The 15,713-nt window shown below is 40.1% G+C and overlaps 1 protein-coding gene across 5 annotated transcripts in view; it reads left to right on the forward strand.

Moving 5' to 3' along the window:
- DROSHA (drosha ribonuclease III) overlaps positions 1-15,713 on the forward strand; it is a 120,786-nt gene that overhangs the window by 83,576 nt on the left and 21,497 nt on the right. For all 5 annotated transcript variants that reach the window (XM_047767682.1, XM_047767665.1, XM_047767673.1 and 2 more), the window contains 4 exons: positions 815-914; positions 5,733-5,835; positions 8,639-8,709; positions 14,733-14,777. In XM_047767682.1, the coding sequence (XP_047623638.1) occupies positions 815-914; positions 5,733-5,835; positions 8,639-8,709; positions 14,733-14,777 (319 nt within the window). The remainder of the gene's footprint in view (positions 1-814; positions 915-5,732; positions 5,836-8,638; positions 8,710-14,732; positions 14,778-15,713) is intronic.

The following is a 15,713-nucleotide window of genomic DNA, read 5'->3' on the forward strand; positions in this document are numbered from 1 at the left end:
GCCCTTAATTTGGATGTAGGGGTGGGAAAGTACATTTTTTTTCAATACTCACAAAATTTCTTTTAAAGGGAGACCACACATGTTTCTCTTGGAATTATCTTCAGCTATTTTTATTCTCTTTGGGTCATTTCTTTTTCCAAGAAGGACATAATGAGGCAAAGGGGCCATTTTCTAAGCTCGTTCTCATTGGACACATTAGGACGAAGCAAGCTTAGCTGTCCCGATTAACAGTGGACCTTAGAAACTGGTGTGAGAGTTAGGAGAGCACAGTTTGTGGTCTGAACTGGTTTTCCATCAGCCTTCTTCGTATTTCCCGTCCTTTCCTGATCAACCCTATTAGGCTCGTCCATAGGGCACCTCCCTGGTTCTAGGGGCCACTCCTGGTTCTTCTCTTCCTTTCCCTGTCTATATTTGTAAAGAATGTGCTTAGGGCTCCCAGGCTCTTCAGGGGCCCTTCTGACCCAGTGCAAGCAAAGCTTTTTGTTTCCAGCTCTGTTTTCAAGCATTAGATAGGTTTGCTGTCAGCAGCATATGAACAATTGTTCAGATCTTTGTTGCCATCATATTTCAGAGAAACCTTTTAGCAGAGGTCATTGTGTACATGTAAGCAAATGGTATTGGCTTTTAGCACATTCAGCTATACTGTGCTATTTAACTTGCAGAGACTTTTAATCAAACCCTTTGGTTTCACTTAAGCCCAATTCAGCTGGTATGCATTGCCCAGATATTATGGGCCAGACCTGTTTTTTGGACTCAGAACCACACACAGAATGTTGATGGTACATATTTATGTATATACTTTTTTTTTTGGCAGTGTCCATTTGTATTATTTGTTTCCTAGTCTGGAAGAGGGGGGATTAGCAACCTACAGGACTGCCATCGTTCAGAACCAGCACCTTGCCATGCTCGCGAAGGTATGTCAAATATCTGTTGCATCTGTAGTGAGGTCTGACATTCTCTTCTTCAGTCTGTGCATAATTTTGCATTTGAATAAGTAACTCTTTAGGGTGTATAGAGGGTTTAATATTTTATAGCTGAGGAAGGATTTTTTGGTTTGGGTTTTAAGGATTTAGCCCTATTCTGTTACCTAAGTGAGTTTCACCAGCAGGTAATGAACTCCATGGTGAGGTAACTTGATAACAGAAGAGTAAAAATTTGACAGATGAACAGAGTTAAGCATTTGGGGAAAAGGAACATAAGAACAGAGCAAAAGAAAGGGAATATTTGGTATTTTCCCTTTGTGTAATATTTCTGTATTGCATTTTTTTAAAAATTTTTTATTACTCAAATGAATTAATCACATCTGTAGTTGTATAATGATCATAACAATCTGATTTCACAGGATTTCCATCCCACAGCCCAGGCACATCCCCCTACCCCCAAACTGTCTCCTCCAGAGACCATAAGTTTTTCAATGTCTGTGAGTCAGCATCTGTTCTGTAGAGAAGTTGTGTCCTTTTTTCAGATTCCACATGTCAGTGAAAGCATTTGATGTTGGTGTCTCATTGTATGGCTGACTTCACTTAGCATGATAGTTTCTAGGTCCGTCCATGTTGCAAAAAATGCTGGTATTTTGTTCTTTTTAATGGCTGAGTAATATTCCATTGTGTATATGTACCAATCTTCTGGATCCACTCCTCTGTCGATGGACATTTAGGTTGTTTCCATGTCTTGGCTATTGTAAATAGTGCTGCAATGAACATTGGAGTACATGTGTCTTTGCGAGTCGTGGTTTCTCTGGGTAGATGCCCAGGAGTGGGATTGCTGGATCAAATGGTAGTTCTATGTTTAGTTTTCTGAGGAATCTCCATACTGCTTTCCACAGTGGTTGCACCAATTTACAATCCCACCAACAGTGTACTAGGGTTCCATTTTCTCCACACCCTCTCCAGCACTTACTGTTTGTAGACTTTTTGATGATGGTCATTCCGGCTGGTGTAAGGTGGTACCTCAGAGTGGTTTTGATTTGCATCTCTCTAATAATGAGTGATACTGAACATCTTTTCATGTGTTTCTTGGCCATCTGTTACATTTGTTTTTAGTTTACTTTAACAAGCAGAATTATAGCTTTGAATAGAATACTCCAGGCAATTTGTATCCATGGGGGATACTTTAAAGATCTTTGAGATTCCTCCCAAATCACAAATCTTATTAATTAAGATTTTGGGTTTAGGTCTTCTGCTAGCCATGTTGACTTAGCTGAGTGGCTAAGAGAACCTTCTTTTGATTTAGATTCATGGTAAGCATGTTTCTGACATGATCTTGTTTGATGTTCCTATCTCTGTGCTGTGTCTTCCTGTCATAAATCATACTAGGGAGAACAAGGGCATTTGCCTGGGGGACACCAGTCCCCACCAGTCCTTAGAGCAGAGCGACCATGGACGAAGTATCATCTTCATCAAGCCTCTGCTTTCTCGTCTGTAGAATGGAGATGGTGTTGGTACCTGCCTCATAGGGTGGGTGTGAGCATTAAATGAGATTATCATTTGAGTTTTGATGATTCATTTTATAAAGTGCTTGGTATAATGCCTATTCAAAGTGATCGCATAAACATATGAATAAATTAATAGGAGTTAGTCGTTTTTATGCTGCTACCACCTATAAACTTCATCTCTAAATCATCATATTTTACAGATCTGTGGGTAGGGGAAACTGGCTATTAAGTTCCCAAACATCAGTGATCCATTAGAAAAGTTTTTATGAGTTTCCCTTGATTTTTGCTGTAATTTCTATTTTGTGTTCATTTTGACAGAAATGTTGGAATTTGGTAGAAAAGACTAGATAAAACTGATTCTAGGAGTTCCCGGTGTGGTGCAGTGGTTAATGAATCCGACTAGGAACCATGAGGTTGCAGGTTCGATCCCTGGCCTCGCTCAGTGGGTTAAGGATCACAGTTGCTGTGAGCTGTGGTGTAGATTGCAGACGCGGCTCGGATCTGGTATTGCTGTGGCTCTGGTGTAGGCCAGTGGCTATAGCTCTGATTAGACCCCCCAGCCTGGGAACCTCCATATGCCATGGGAGCGGCCCAAGAAATGGCAAAAAGACAAAAAAAAAACCCAAAACCAATTCTAGTTTTATGACTGACTTCTTAATTTGATCTTGCCAAGGCATTAATTACATTTAAAATGTGGCTAGTTTTATCCCATGGCTTTTGTGTTGGCAAGTGGGCATTGCTGTATTTTATGTAACATCCTCATCGCTTTGGTGGTAGGATCTGGTCCATCTTCAGTGGCATTTCAGAATATAAATACTCATGCCTTCAGAAAAAACTAGAGGCAACAGGTGTGCTAACTTGGTTTTAGCCTCACAGTGAGTGATATTGCACAAGTCTGTATAAAACTACTTTAGTGTTTAGTTGATATAATTATCAACATGCTTCCTAATAATTCACATAAAGGCCCATTGGAAATCCTTTAATAAATAGATTGTCAACACCACCACCCATCCCCTGAGCCACGGCCGTTGTTTTCATTTCAGTTTCAGATATAATGGGATTGTATAATTATTTTTCAAACAGTTATAGGGAGGATATTTGCAAAGTGTGGGAAATTACCATAGTGTGAAAATGAAAGCTATTACATAATGCACTGGGAACTGTACAAAGCCATGAGTTATGATGGGGCAGCCAGTTTCTCCTTTCAGGGATTTCCATGTGATCTTCCTCCACCTCAAACCCTGACACTCCCATGGCACTGCTCACCCCTCTGCCCCAGCAGCAGACAGTGGCAGTCTTGCCCCTTTGGGAGGAGGGGCCTTGGCGGAGGAGGATTGCTGACTCTTGAGAAGGCGGTGAAAGCTCTAGGTCAGCGCTCCAGACAGTGAGCATTTTAACACATGCACCACAGTCCCATTAATGCCTTCACTGAAAAATAGAACATAGAGGTGGGATTATGAGAAATTGGAAAGTTCATAGCATTCAAAAATAGTTATTTATAATATAAAATATGGCTTGCAGTCTGCTCTCAAGCAGGACTCCAGAGATAGCAAACAATTGGATTTTCTCAGTGAAGTTGTGAAACAAATGAAATTTACATATTCTAGTATAAATTCTTGCACTTGGGGATCAATTTTTTTAAAAACTGGTGCTTTCTGCTGTTGTATTTATGGTAGTCAAAACTCTCATTTGAGTTTATAATACACTCATGAATTCCTAGCAGTACAAAATACTGATAGCATGTATGTCCTGTTTTTATTGTCTCTTTTTCCAATGTAAATGGATATGGTTTTGTTTTTTTGTTTGTTTGTTTTTTTGCTGCACTGCAGCACATGGAAGTTCCTTGGCCAGGGATCAAATATGAGCTGCTGCTGCAAGCTATGCCACAGCTGCAGCAATTCTAGACCCTTCACCCACTGCACCAGGCTGGGGATTGAACCCTTGCCTCAGCAGTGACCTGAGCTGCTGCAGAGACAATGCCAGATCCTTAGCCCACTGTGCCATAGCAGGAACTCCCAGATATGGACATTTTTAGCATACATGCCATGACACACAAAATCTGAGTCTCTTTTATTTGAGGGCTGATGAGATTCATATTGTCCGAGGTTGTTCATTGACTTGTGACTTGTTCCATATTATGTGGCATGTTATTACTTAGTATTTATTGAATCGAATTACATGGTAATAGCAGATTTATTGCATGCTTATGCAGTGTTTGTATCTTTCTCTTTTTATGGAAAGAGTTATGATTTCCATCTATTCAATCTCAAGAATTTTATAAAAACAATTCATTCATACTGTGTCTAGGTCTAACAGGACCTGATTTGTACGTTATAATACAATGGGGGTGGGGTGGGAGGATGCGCTGGGGTTGTGAGACGGAAATCCTATAAAATTGGATTGTGATGATCATTGTACAAGTATAAATGTAATAAATTCTTTGAGTAATAAAAAAATTTAAAAAAAAACCAGAAAAACAATAGGATAAGGAATAAGTGGGTACTGAACTCAAAATAAAGAGAAACTACAGGCAAGACAGTAAAATGAAGAGGTAAAGTTAGTGTGCACAGACATATTCATAAGTCCTATGTACTTTCTAGAACTGGACTACAAATTTGTTTCTAAACCTGTCTGAGGCCAAATGAAAAAAGAAAATGTAATTCATTATGAATAATATTCCCAGAGCCCTTAAGATAATTCCAACCAATTTCTTAGAAGATCTCACTGAGCCTTTAGGAAGATGAGTGTGGAAACCTCATAACAGGGACACAAGGACAAAGATATAGGACCCCTGAAATCCTTACTAAATAAAAAAAAAAACCCAAGATGTAGAGACATAAGGTATTTTGAAGTCTTCTGAGGGTCCGCATTTACTCTACCACATAAAAATGGGTTATATATGGTGCAAACACCATCAGTACCACATAACTCTGGAATCATAGAGGTTAACATTGGGTTGAGTTTGTATCTCTCTAGATATTAGGTGAACCCAAGGGCATGGTCTTATAGCAGAATCTTATTTCAGCTTAAGCTAGTGCTTGTTTTGAACTGGAATTGGACAGATCTGAGCTGATCAGTTCTGAACCATAAGAATTCATAAAAGCCTGCTTGGGAAAAAGTCAAGGTTTGTCAGACCTGAGGCATATGTAAGAACTCATAGTGAATGGCAGACTAAACTTTCTTAATATACTGACGTAAGGCCAGTTAATTTGTAACCATAACCCCTAGGAGATGCCGAGTGGTTACAGTGATTATTTTGCTAATTGTTTCTTACTTTTTGTCATTTTGAATTTTGTAGAAACTTGAACTGGATCGATTTATGCTTTATGCTCATGGACCTGACCTTTGTAGAGAATCAGACCTTCGACATGCAATGGCTAATTGTTTTGAAGCATTAATAGGTAATTTCTCCTTTTATGGTCTGGTTTCTTGCATATCTAAAATATCTAGAGAGGGGAGTTCCCGTCGTGGCGCAGTGGTTAACGAATCCGACTAGGAACCATGAGGTTGCGGGTTCGGTCCCTGCCCTTGCTCAGTGGGTTAACGATCCGGCGTTGCCGTGAGCTGTGGTGTAGGTTGCAGACGCGGCTCGGATCCCGCGTTGCTGTGGCTCTGGCGTAGGCCGGTGGCTACAGCTCCCATTCAACCCCTAGCCTGGGAATCTCCGTATGCCGCGGGAGCGGCCCAAGAAATAGCAACAACAACAGACAAAAAGACAAAAGACAAATAAATAAATAAATAAATAAAATATCTAGAGAGGAGTTCCCCTTGTGGCTCAGTGGATTGCAGACCCGACTAGTGTCCATGAGGATGCTGGTTCAATCCCTGGCCTCTCTCAGTGGGTTAAGGATCCAGCGTTGCCATGGGTTGTGGTGTAGGTCGAAGATGAGGCTTGGATCCCTTGTTGCTGTGGCTGTAGCGTAGGCCTGCAGCTGTACCTCCGATTTGACCCCTAGCCTGGGAACTTCCATGTGCCGCAGGTGCGGCCCTAAAAAGCAAAATAAGGTGAAATATCTAGAAAGCACATAAAATTCAGTGTGGAGACTTGGGACAAAATTACTTGTTCCCAAAGCATGTGAAGCCCCTGGTATAATACCCACCTCCTTGTACTCTAGCTGCTGTAGTTCCTCCAGAGCAGCAGCTGTGATTTCTTTTCTTGAATTCCTTATACCGTGTCATGCACATGCTTAGTATATTCTAAACTGAATTGAAGTAAATGAATATGGAGATGGATTACTTGCCAGATTTGATTCAGGATCACATTCATAAATAAACAGTAACTAAGTTGCTGGTGAGGCCCTAGTGCTGTTTTTGATCATATTTTAAACTATTCACAAGATTTTCTGATTTAAACATCTTGAAGACACTGCATATTTGAAATCCCAGGGCTTGAGTCTATTATTTATTCACTGGAAGCAAGACTGATGCCGACACTTTACTTCCTCATGCAGGCGCTTTACTTTCTTGGTTTCTTTTTTACTGTAACCAGCAAATAATTAGCTGTTTGTACAGAAAAGTTATGAAGAGTTAATTAGCTGGTGATTGGAAGTATGCTTTACAATGAAATGTTACAGTAGATTGACAATCCCTTGATTTTTTTTTTTTTTAGGTAAATGATCGAGTACATTTTATATTTCAAAGGCCTTTGTACTTCTTTATCAATTTTGCCCTCTTCCTTTGAAAATGAATATAAAAGCTTCCCATTTATAGTTTTATGCTGATGATGGGAGCGAGAGAATGTTTAATAATTATCCACAGTCTTTTCACAGCTATGTCTATTTTGCACAAATATGTCTATTTCAGAGGGTTTGTCACGTGGAATACTGTGCTCTGTACACATAATATCTTTGACAGTTAGTGTTCCCATTGGCTCCAGAGCCAGGCAGACATGATCCAGTTTCCTCCTGTATCATTTATCAGCTCTGTGTCTTTGCCAAGTTATTGAATCTCTCTGAGACTCCTTTTCCCCTTCTATGATGTAGAGATAGTATCATTTGCTTCACAGAGTTGTTGTTAGGATCTTAATATCCTGAGCTCGGCTGCATCACATCCAGAGCAAAGTTCTATTTCCTTTAACCCTCCCCCGAATCACATACTTTGGGCCCTGTCCTGTAAATCTTTTCTGATACCCTCTTACTGATGTGCCCTGAAGGGTAACAATAAGAATGGGAGAATGCTTTGCTGGGGCCCTGGGGTACCAGTGGCCCCCAAGCCCCTACTACTGCTGTTATCATCATCATCATTATCACTGTTACCACAACTATGGAGGAGTAATAAATGTTTAGTCGTCAAAAGCCCTGGTGACAAAGTGTCTGAATATTTTACATGGAAAATTGCCATTCTGAAGACAGATGGAAAAATATGATTTTAAGAACCACCCTACTCAGGAGTTATTTGATAGTTAAAGTGTTACTGTAGTACTTAATGGTTATGATTAATGGTAAATGGGTGTATAGTGTCTAATTATTTCAACAATTCTCAAATAATCATTTCAAATTAAAGGTGTCGGAGTCTCCGTTGTGGTGCAGCAGAAAGAAATCCGACTAGGAACCATGAGGTTGCAGGTTTGATCCCTGGCCTCGCTCAGTGGCTTAAGGATCTGGCGTTGCTGTGAGCTGTAGTGTAGGTTGCAGACGTGGCTTGGATCTGGCGTTGCTGTGGCTGTGGTGTAGGCTGGCAGCTGTAGCTCTGATTAGATCTCTAGTCTGGGAACCTCCATATGCCGCAAGTGTGGCCCTAAAAAGACAGAAGACAAAAAAAAAAAAAACCCAAAAAAGAAATTGAAGGTGTGAAGATTGTTGTGATTTTTCTTTGCAGAAACCTTAAGCAAGGTATCTATGGTCTGATATAAATTATAAATATATAAAATAAAACATAACATTTTCATAAAGTTACATATTTATACATAATTCCTTTAGTAATGGTTCATTCTCATATCCTTCATGATAGTTCATATTTTGCCTCTTTTTTTTACAAAATTAGATTTATATTTTAGTAAATTGAATTTCATATTTCAGTCTAACTTATAACACAAAGCACAGCTAAAAGAGGGAAAATGCTACCTTTAAAACAATTGCATATGATCTTGTCGATTTTTTTTCCATGAGTGTGTTTTGGCTTGCCTTTTTGCTTTTTATAGAGATATGTAATTTTCTCTGAATATTAATGTGGTCTTCCTTTTGGCATTCTCTTCCTTTTATCTAGGAGCTGTTTACTTGGAGGGAAGTCTGGAGGAAGCCAAACAGTTATTTGGACGCTTACTCTTTAATGATCCGGTATTTATCTCGACTCATTTGATTTTTCTCAGTTACATATCATTACAGAAGATTTTATATCCATTAGTCTTTGTATTTTAAAGAGCGTGTAAGAGGAACAAAACCCCCAAATCTACCATAATGGTAGATTTCAAGCATTTCAAAAACAGCTTATTCAGTTCTCTCACAGATGGGAAAGTTCTGTGGACATTTACACTAGGAGTTTGTCTTCTACCTGAAACCCTGTCTTTCCTCATGGTCATTTGTAAATTAAATATGAATATAAATATAGTAGGATTTTGCTTTATTTTCAAGTATCTTAAAATTAATTACAATTTTATATTTTATAATTTGTGGGTACCTACCCCATGTAGGCTTAGTTGAAGCTATAGCTTTTTGGCTTTTCTTTTTCTTTCTTTCTTTTTTCTTTTTTCTTTTTTTTTTTTTGCCACACCCACAGCATGTGAAAGTTCCAGGGCCAGGGATTGAAGCTGAGCCACCACTATGATCTATGCCACAGCTGTGGCAACACCAGATCCTTAACCTACTGCCCCACAGCAGAAACTCCAGCCTTTTAGCTTTTCTGTTTATGATTTGTTTTTATGTAAATTATGTAGACTAGATAAATGTATATTTATTTTAGAAAGTCTGTTCATAGGGAGTTTCTGATAGGGCTATGAATAAAGAGTATGCAGCTACTTTTTAAAAAGCAAATTATAGTTTAAGAAAAAACGATAGATTCTGAAATAGTTTCTGTTGTTACTAAAGTATTAAGCTATTAATATTGCCAGAGCTACCTTTTTAATCCTGCATGTAATAGAGCATACTGGATGCTTTTTGTACCAAAACAAGTCAATTTAACATTTAAAGGGAGAAGCAACTCTGTATTCCAAATTGAAATGTCATTATAATTGAATGAAATAGCCCTCGTGGAGCAATAAAGAACATGGGAAGCCAGTGTTTTAAGCCTTTGTGAAACATTCAGCTTAAGTGGCTGTCAGATGTTATTACTGTATTCCTTAGGATAGTTTTGAAAAAAAGAATCAATGGTTTTGAAAAATGGGACTGGACCATGTTCATATCTGAGGATTTGGTTTTCTTTTACCTGTTTTTATAGCGATAGGTGATGATTTTATGTGCGAATTTCCTTCTCTTGGGAACATTGTCTACAGATGTTCCATGTCCCGAATTTTGCCCTCTTGATTTGTGTCCATGGCAGATGTATTTTAAGTCTTTTTCTCAAATCTTAAAATAACTTTGTTCCAGCCTTTATCTTTTGTTGGCAATTTTAGCAACCTCTTTACCTGATTTCCTCCTTGAGCCTGGACTCCGTGTGCCCCTCACCTCTTCACCTTGTCGCGCGCCTCCACCTGCTCCTGCCCCTATGTCCCATCTTACCTTTATCCCTTGTCCTCTCTGTCTTCCTGTGCTCCTGAATTATATGCAGGCTTACACCTGGTGTTCCTAGCTGTATCAGTTTCGTTTAGTTTCTTTTTTCTCTTTAAACCGTTTCTCTCCCACATGTCTACTTAGCAGGCTTATCGTAAGTTTCCAGTAGGGAGTGCAGTGTTGGCATGTGCAGTGTTTAATAAATATTTGTTAAAGGAATGAAATGAATACATGACTATATGAAAAGGCAGAGTGAGAATCATTTTACCGACGGGAAGGCTGACATTCAGAATTAGTTATGTTGTGTCTTTTTGTGAAGCAAAACAGGGCTTGGTGAGATGCGTTCTTCCCACTTGGGTGTTTTCAAGTGCGCACAGTCGGATATTCTGACTCATCTGGCATCTCCACATTGGTCTGCTTCTCCTAGATGTAGTGTGTGTGGGGGGGGTGTGTTGATGAACCATTGTACTTTTTCTTGAGTAATGGTATTGTGAGAGTCCAGTCAGCCAGAGACAGCGAGAAACAAGCTGTAGGCTGGCAAGGTCAGGTTTATTGGCTCCGTGCAACGAGGTGGCAGGCCGCTCACCACAGGGAGGGGCCCTCCTTTCTGAGGCCTGGGCTGCTGACTGCTTCTGAGAGGCCCGGGAAGCAGGGATTGGTTCTTGGTTGGTTGCCTTGTCTGAGGCCAGATTAGAAGCCAGGGATTAATTTGGGAGCCCGGGGGCGGGGGGGTCAGTTTAACTATTAAGTGTTTAACTATCTCTTATTCAGGGGATAAGAGATAACAAAGCAGGTCAGAGGACGACACTGGCAGGAAAGCAATTGTCCCTCAAAGGGGGGTCATTCTGCGGAGTTCCCGTCGAGGCTCAGTGGAAATGAATCTGACTAGCAACTGTAAGGATGCAAGTTCAATCCCTGGCTTTTCTCAGTGGGTTAAGGATCTAGCGTCGCTGTGAGCTGTGGTGTAGGTCACAGATGTGGCTTAGATCCCTCGTTGGTGTAGTGGTGTAGGCTGGTAGCTACAGCTCTGATTGGACCCCTGGCCTAAGAACCGCCATATGCCTGGGTGCAGCCCTGAAAAAAAAAGACGGGGTTTTACAGCTGCTGTAAGATCTTTAGGGAAGTGCTGTTTCCTGTTAACTCAGAAGCTGGCTTTATCTATGTGGTCCTCCCAGCCCTGTTAACAGCAGGGCTGTTTTTCTTTCTCAGCCTGAATTGCTTTTCACTCTTTTAGCCCCAGGCAGATTTTTGTCAGTTCTGTGTTGTCTGGTTTGTATGACCCTTCCTGGCTTACCCAGTACATTTAGAGCCATTGTCTCCGTTTGACCATCCAATGACCCTCTTAAAAATATAGGGAGTGATTACTGTGTAATCTTTCCTAATCCTCCTCCCACCCACCCCTGCTTTTTTGTCTTTGCTCATCTGTCCCAGTTCTTCACATCCAGGCCTTTCTCTGGAACTCTAGAAATTAGAAAAAATGTCTTTTCAGCTGGCGTCTGGGCAGCTTCATGTGGGTGTTACATGGACACCTAATTTGAACAGGTTTAGTATTTGAATTCATCAGCTCAGCTCCCAGACATTTTTCTCCTAATTTACTTTTGTGATCTCAACTAGAAACCTTAGGATCTTCTTTTGTCCTTAAGCGTTTTTCTCCCCATCTCCATTCAGTTGCAAACCCTGGTGTCTTTGGTCCCTAGTATCTCCTGAGTGGGTCTACTCCCGGCCACCCTACTGCTTTAACATTTGCCTTCCTCCTTGCCCCCCTGAAATGCTTAACCTGTTGTCATTGCCCACTGCTCTAGTCCATCACTCATGCTTTGTTTCGTGAAAAATTGTCTGCTTTTAAAAGCACAGATTTGATTATGGTCTCTGTGGCTCAAAATCTTTGGTTTCTTTATTGCCTGCCAAAGTCTGTATTAGACAACATAGCATTTAATAGTTTTCATAATCCCACCTATTTTTTTCTGCCTTCTTTCTTTTCACTCTCTCTTTATGCCAATCTAGGAATTACCTTTTTAAAATTTTTAAATTAAAAAAAAATTTTTTTTTTTTTAGATTCACAGCACAGTGAGAGGAAGGTACTGAAGTTTCCCTATGTTCCCTCCCCCCTCACATGCACAGCCTCCCCGTTTATCAACATCCCCACAGAGTGGGACCTTTGGTATAATTGATGAACCTAGATTGATACATCATAGTCACTCAAAGTCCACATTTTACATGAGGGCTCACTCACTCTTGGTGGGGTACCTGCCAGGGGTTCAGACAAATGCATAGTGACAGATAGCCACCCTTATGGTGTCAGACCCAGTTTCACTGCCCTAAAATCCCCTGTGCTCTGCCTATTTAAGAGTTACCCTTTTATGTGTGTGCTTTTAGACCTATTATTTGTGTGTGTATAGTGCCCTGCTTTTGATTCTCTCCCGCTGCTGATTTCCTGAATTCCTCGTGTTCTTCAGGATACAGCTGAAGAGTCACCTCCTCTTTGAAGCTTGATCAGACACCCCAGGCAGAGTTTTCCTAGCACTTGATTAGGAAGTGCTAGGAAAATAGTTCCTACAATAGTTCACTGTTGTAGAACTTATCATGGTTGATTAATTATACTTATTTACCTTCACTCTTGCCCACTAGGCTCCTTTCCGGACAGGGATAGTGTCTTATTCCTCTTAGTAAGCTAATATATAACAAGTATTCAGTAAAAATATGCTGTACGAACAAATGTCCCAGTGGTCAGTGAACACTTTGCAGAAGAGCAAACTGAAGGCAGAGGCTTTACCTGAGGTCCTTGGGCTAATAGAAGGCAGAGCCAGAATTCCAGTTGAGGTTTTTCCCAGGCTATTTTCACCGACACCAAGGTGCCACAGAACCTTATCTCAGTGTGCAGGTAGACTAAAGGAAATGAATGCCTTTGCAACAGGGTGCTTGTGAGGTTTTAAACTGTTACGCCAAGATGGGTGGCTGCAGACATCAAAGGGAAAATAAAGTGTTTTTGAGTGAAAAACATACAGAGGAGAAAGAAGCAAGATAAATGTAGAAGTCCCGGAGAATTTTGAGCTTTGGAAGATGGAGTTGGTCAGAAGAGATAGTTGTTTGTGGTCATTGTTGATGTCATCGTTCTTAATAGTGGCATTTTTCTGTGCGCCAGCACTGGGTCTAAGGCTTTGAGTACACTGTTCATTGAGGCATCAGAAAATGCTTTGAAGTAGGTACTGTGATTATCTTTGTCTTATGCTTGAGGAATGTTCGGCTCAGGGGGGTTAAGTAACTTGGAGTCAACACAACATGGAATCAGGATTAAATCCAGGCAGCCTGTCTCCTCGGCTTGCCTGCTTTTCCTAACACCATACTCCCTCATTTGAGGTGAAAGGTGAAAAGTTATTATTTGGTCATTTAGGTATGAGGTGAAAGATGCCCATTAAGGCACTTAGAGTTATGGACTTGTAGTGTGGATGACAGGCCCAAGCTGCAGCAGAGATGAATGAGTAATTTAAACTGAGGTAGCAGTTAAGACAATGGAAATGGCCGGGATCTCCCGAGGGGCAGGGGCAAGGGGCCAAAGATGGGTAAATCTCCATTTCAGTTGTGGCAGGATGAAAAAAAACATTGAGAGAGCATGAGAAAGTTGCAGCAAGGGAGTGACATTCAGTGTATGTTGTCCTACATAATATTCAAAGGAAAGGTTATTGAATTGGTTAAGAGAAGTCCATTAAAATGCCTTAAAAGAACAATTTGGTATTTCAGCTTTTTCTTAATACTGGCCCCCCCCCCCCCCCACACACACCAAAACCTAAGTGTATTTTTCTAAGATGCAAGTTGTGCAAAAACCTCAGGTATTTTATTTCACTTTGTCATCATCTGTATCACAAGTGATAATAGACCTGCCTATACTTTTCCCCTCTAAAAATTTTTAAAAAAATATTTTTTGCTCTTGTAAAAATGTTGTTATTTATCTCAAAAACCTCTTATTGAGGCCAGAAAGGAGAGTCAGTCAGAGGCTCCCTAGAGTCTAAAACTGAAGGGAAAAATGCTTTAATCCTAAGGAAGATCTAAGTATAACTGCCTCTAGATTTAACTCAATAGATAAAATATGTATCGGGATTTCTCACAAAATTTATTCTTTCCCTGATTTCAAGTAAACATTTGTAATTACAGACCCACAGTAAAAGTGTGGTCTTACAAATCTAAGAGTTTAGGAACTAGCTATGGCATGCTTTCCACTCCATCTTAAAACAGCTCAATGATAATGAATTAGTGCCTAAAATAAAGGACCGTTTGAGATGACTTTTAATTACAAAAGGCACAGCTGATACACATTTCTGGGGACCGGTAAACTAAAAAATATAATTAAAACAGCAGCTTAATCCAGTGTATTAGGTTAAGCAAATGTGTAACTTAGTTTTAAAAGGTGTCTTTGACTCCTGGAGGTGGGGGCAATGTCTCTTTTCCTCCCCAGCTTAATAGGCTAATTAGAGTCACTACAGGCAGTTTGAGTGGTGAATATACTTTTAAAAAATTAGTTTGCCAGCACTATTGAATTTGTAATAAGTGGAGTCAGCATCTGAAATAGTTCAGTATTTCACATAACAGCATTTTATTTAGTACTCTAGAGTGTGTTAAATGGCTCCCTCGAGCATTAAAGGCATCACTCCATTTTCCAGGACCTGCGCGAAGTCTGGCTCAATTATCCTCTCCACCCACTCCAGGTAAGTGTGACCTTCCTGTCTGCAGTGAGCTTTATGACTTCGGGTGTTCATGAGGCTTCAGTTTGCCTTTTGTCCCCTCCTGCTTTTATCCTTTGAGTCCCTTCAGTGGCATAATGGCTTTAAACTGGGGTGTCAGACTGAAAAACTCTGGAACAAATATGAAAATGATTCCATGTGTTGCATTTTTGTGGACTGGGGTGAGGTGGGGGAAGTACTGGGAGTTGCCTTCCCTCACAGGGCAGGAAGAACTACTTGTGTGGCTGTGGTTTGGTCCCCTCTCTCCCCTAAAACAGTGACATTCAGAGCATAATATGTTGACCCCTGTGTATCCACATACCTGCTGTTGTAGGGGAATAACATGGAAGGAAGCCTGGGCTTGTTACAAAGCAGAACACTCAATTAACATTGCTCAATCTAATCTGGATCTTAGAAATCCAGGGCTTTGACTCTGAATGCATCATATTTCTAAATTAAAAGTTTAGTACAATCTAGTGACTTTTTATTCAAGATTTTGGATTTAAAAAGATCTGTTTAAGGTGACACTCTTTTCCCAGTTGGTTTAAAAATTCTTCCTATGCTTTTGTTTCCATTTTACCTTGGAGATATCATATGTATGTATATATACATATGTGCACTCATATATGCATATGTATTTATGTGACTATAATCACCATCACTAGTGGCTGAGCTCTCTCATGAGAAACTTCCCAGTAATAAACGACATGGATTCAGAGGACTTTAGTAACATTTTGTTAATATGAACTTGCCCAAAGTTCTTGAAAATGTTCATTTTAATTATACTTTTCGTATTTGTTCTCTGCCAGTGAATAAAGGCTCATTGTTATGTGGAGCACCTGCCTAGTGGTATAATTATCTCCAGTGTAAGCTGAATCCAGTTATAATGATGTTGATTTGCCAAAATAGGTTGGTCCCTAG

The sequence above is a fragment of the Phacochoerus africanus genome, chromosome 1 (genome assembly GCF_016906955.1).
Source record: "Phacochoerus africanus isolate WHEZ1 chromosome 1, ROS_Pafr_v1, whole genome shotgun sequence".
Taxonomy (NCBI): domain Eukaryota; kingdom Metazoa; phylum Chordata; class Mammalia; order Artiodactyla; family Suidae; genus Phacochoerus; species Phacochoerus africanus.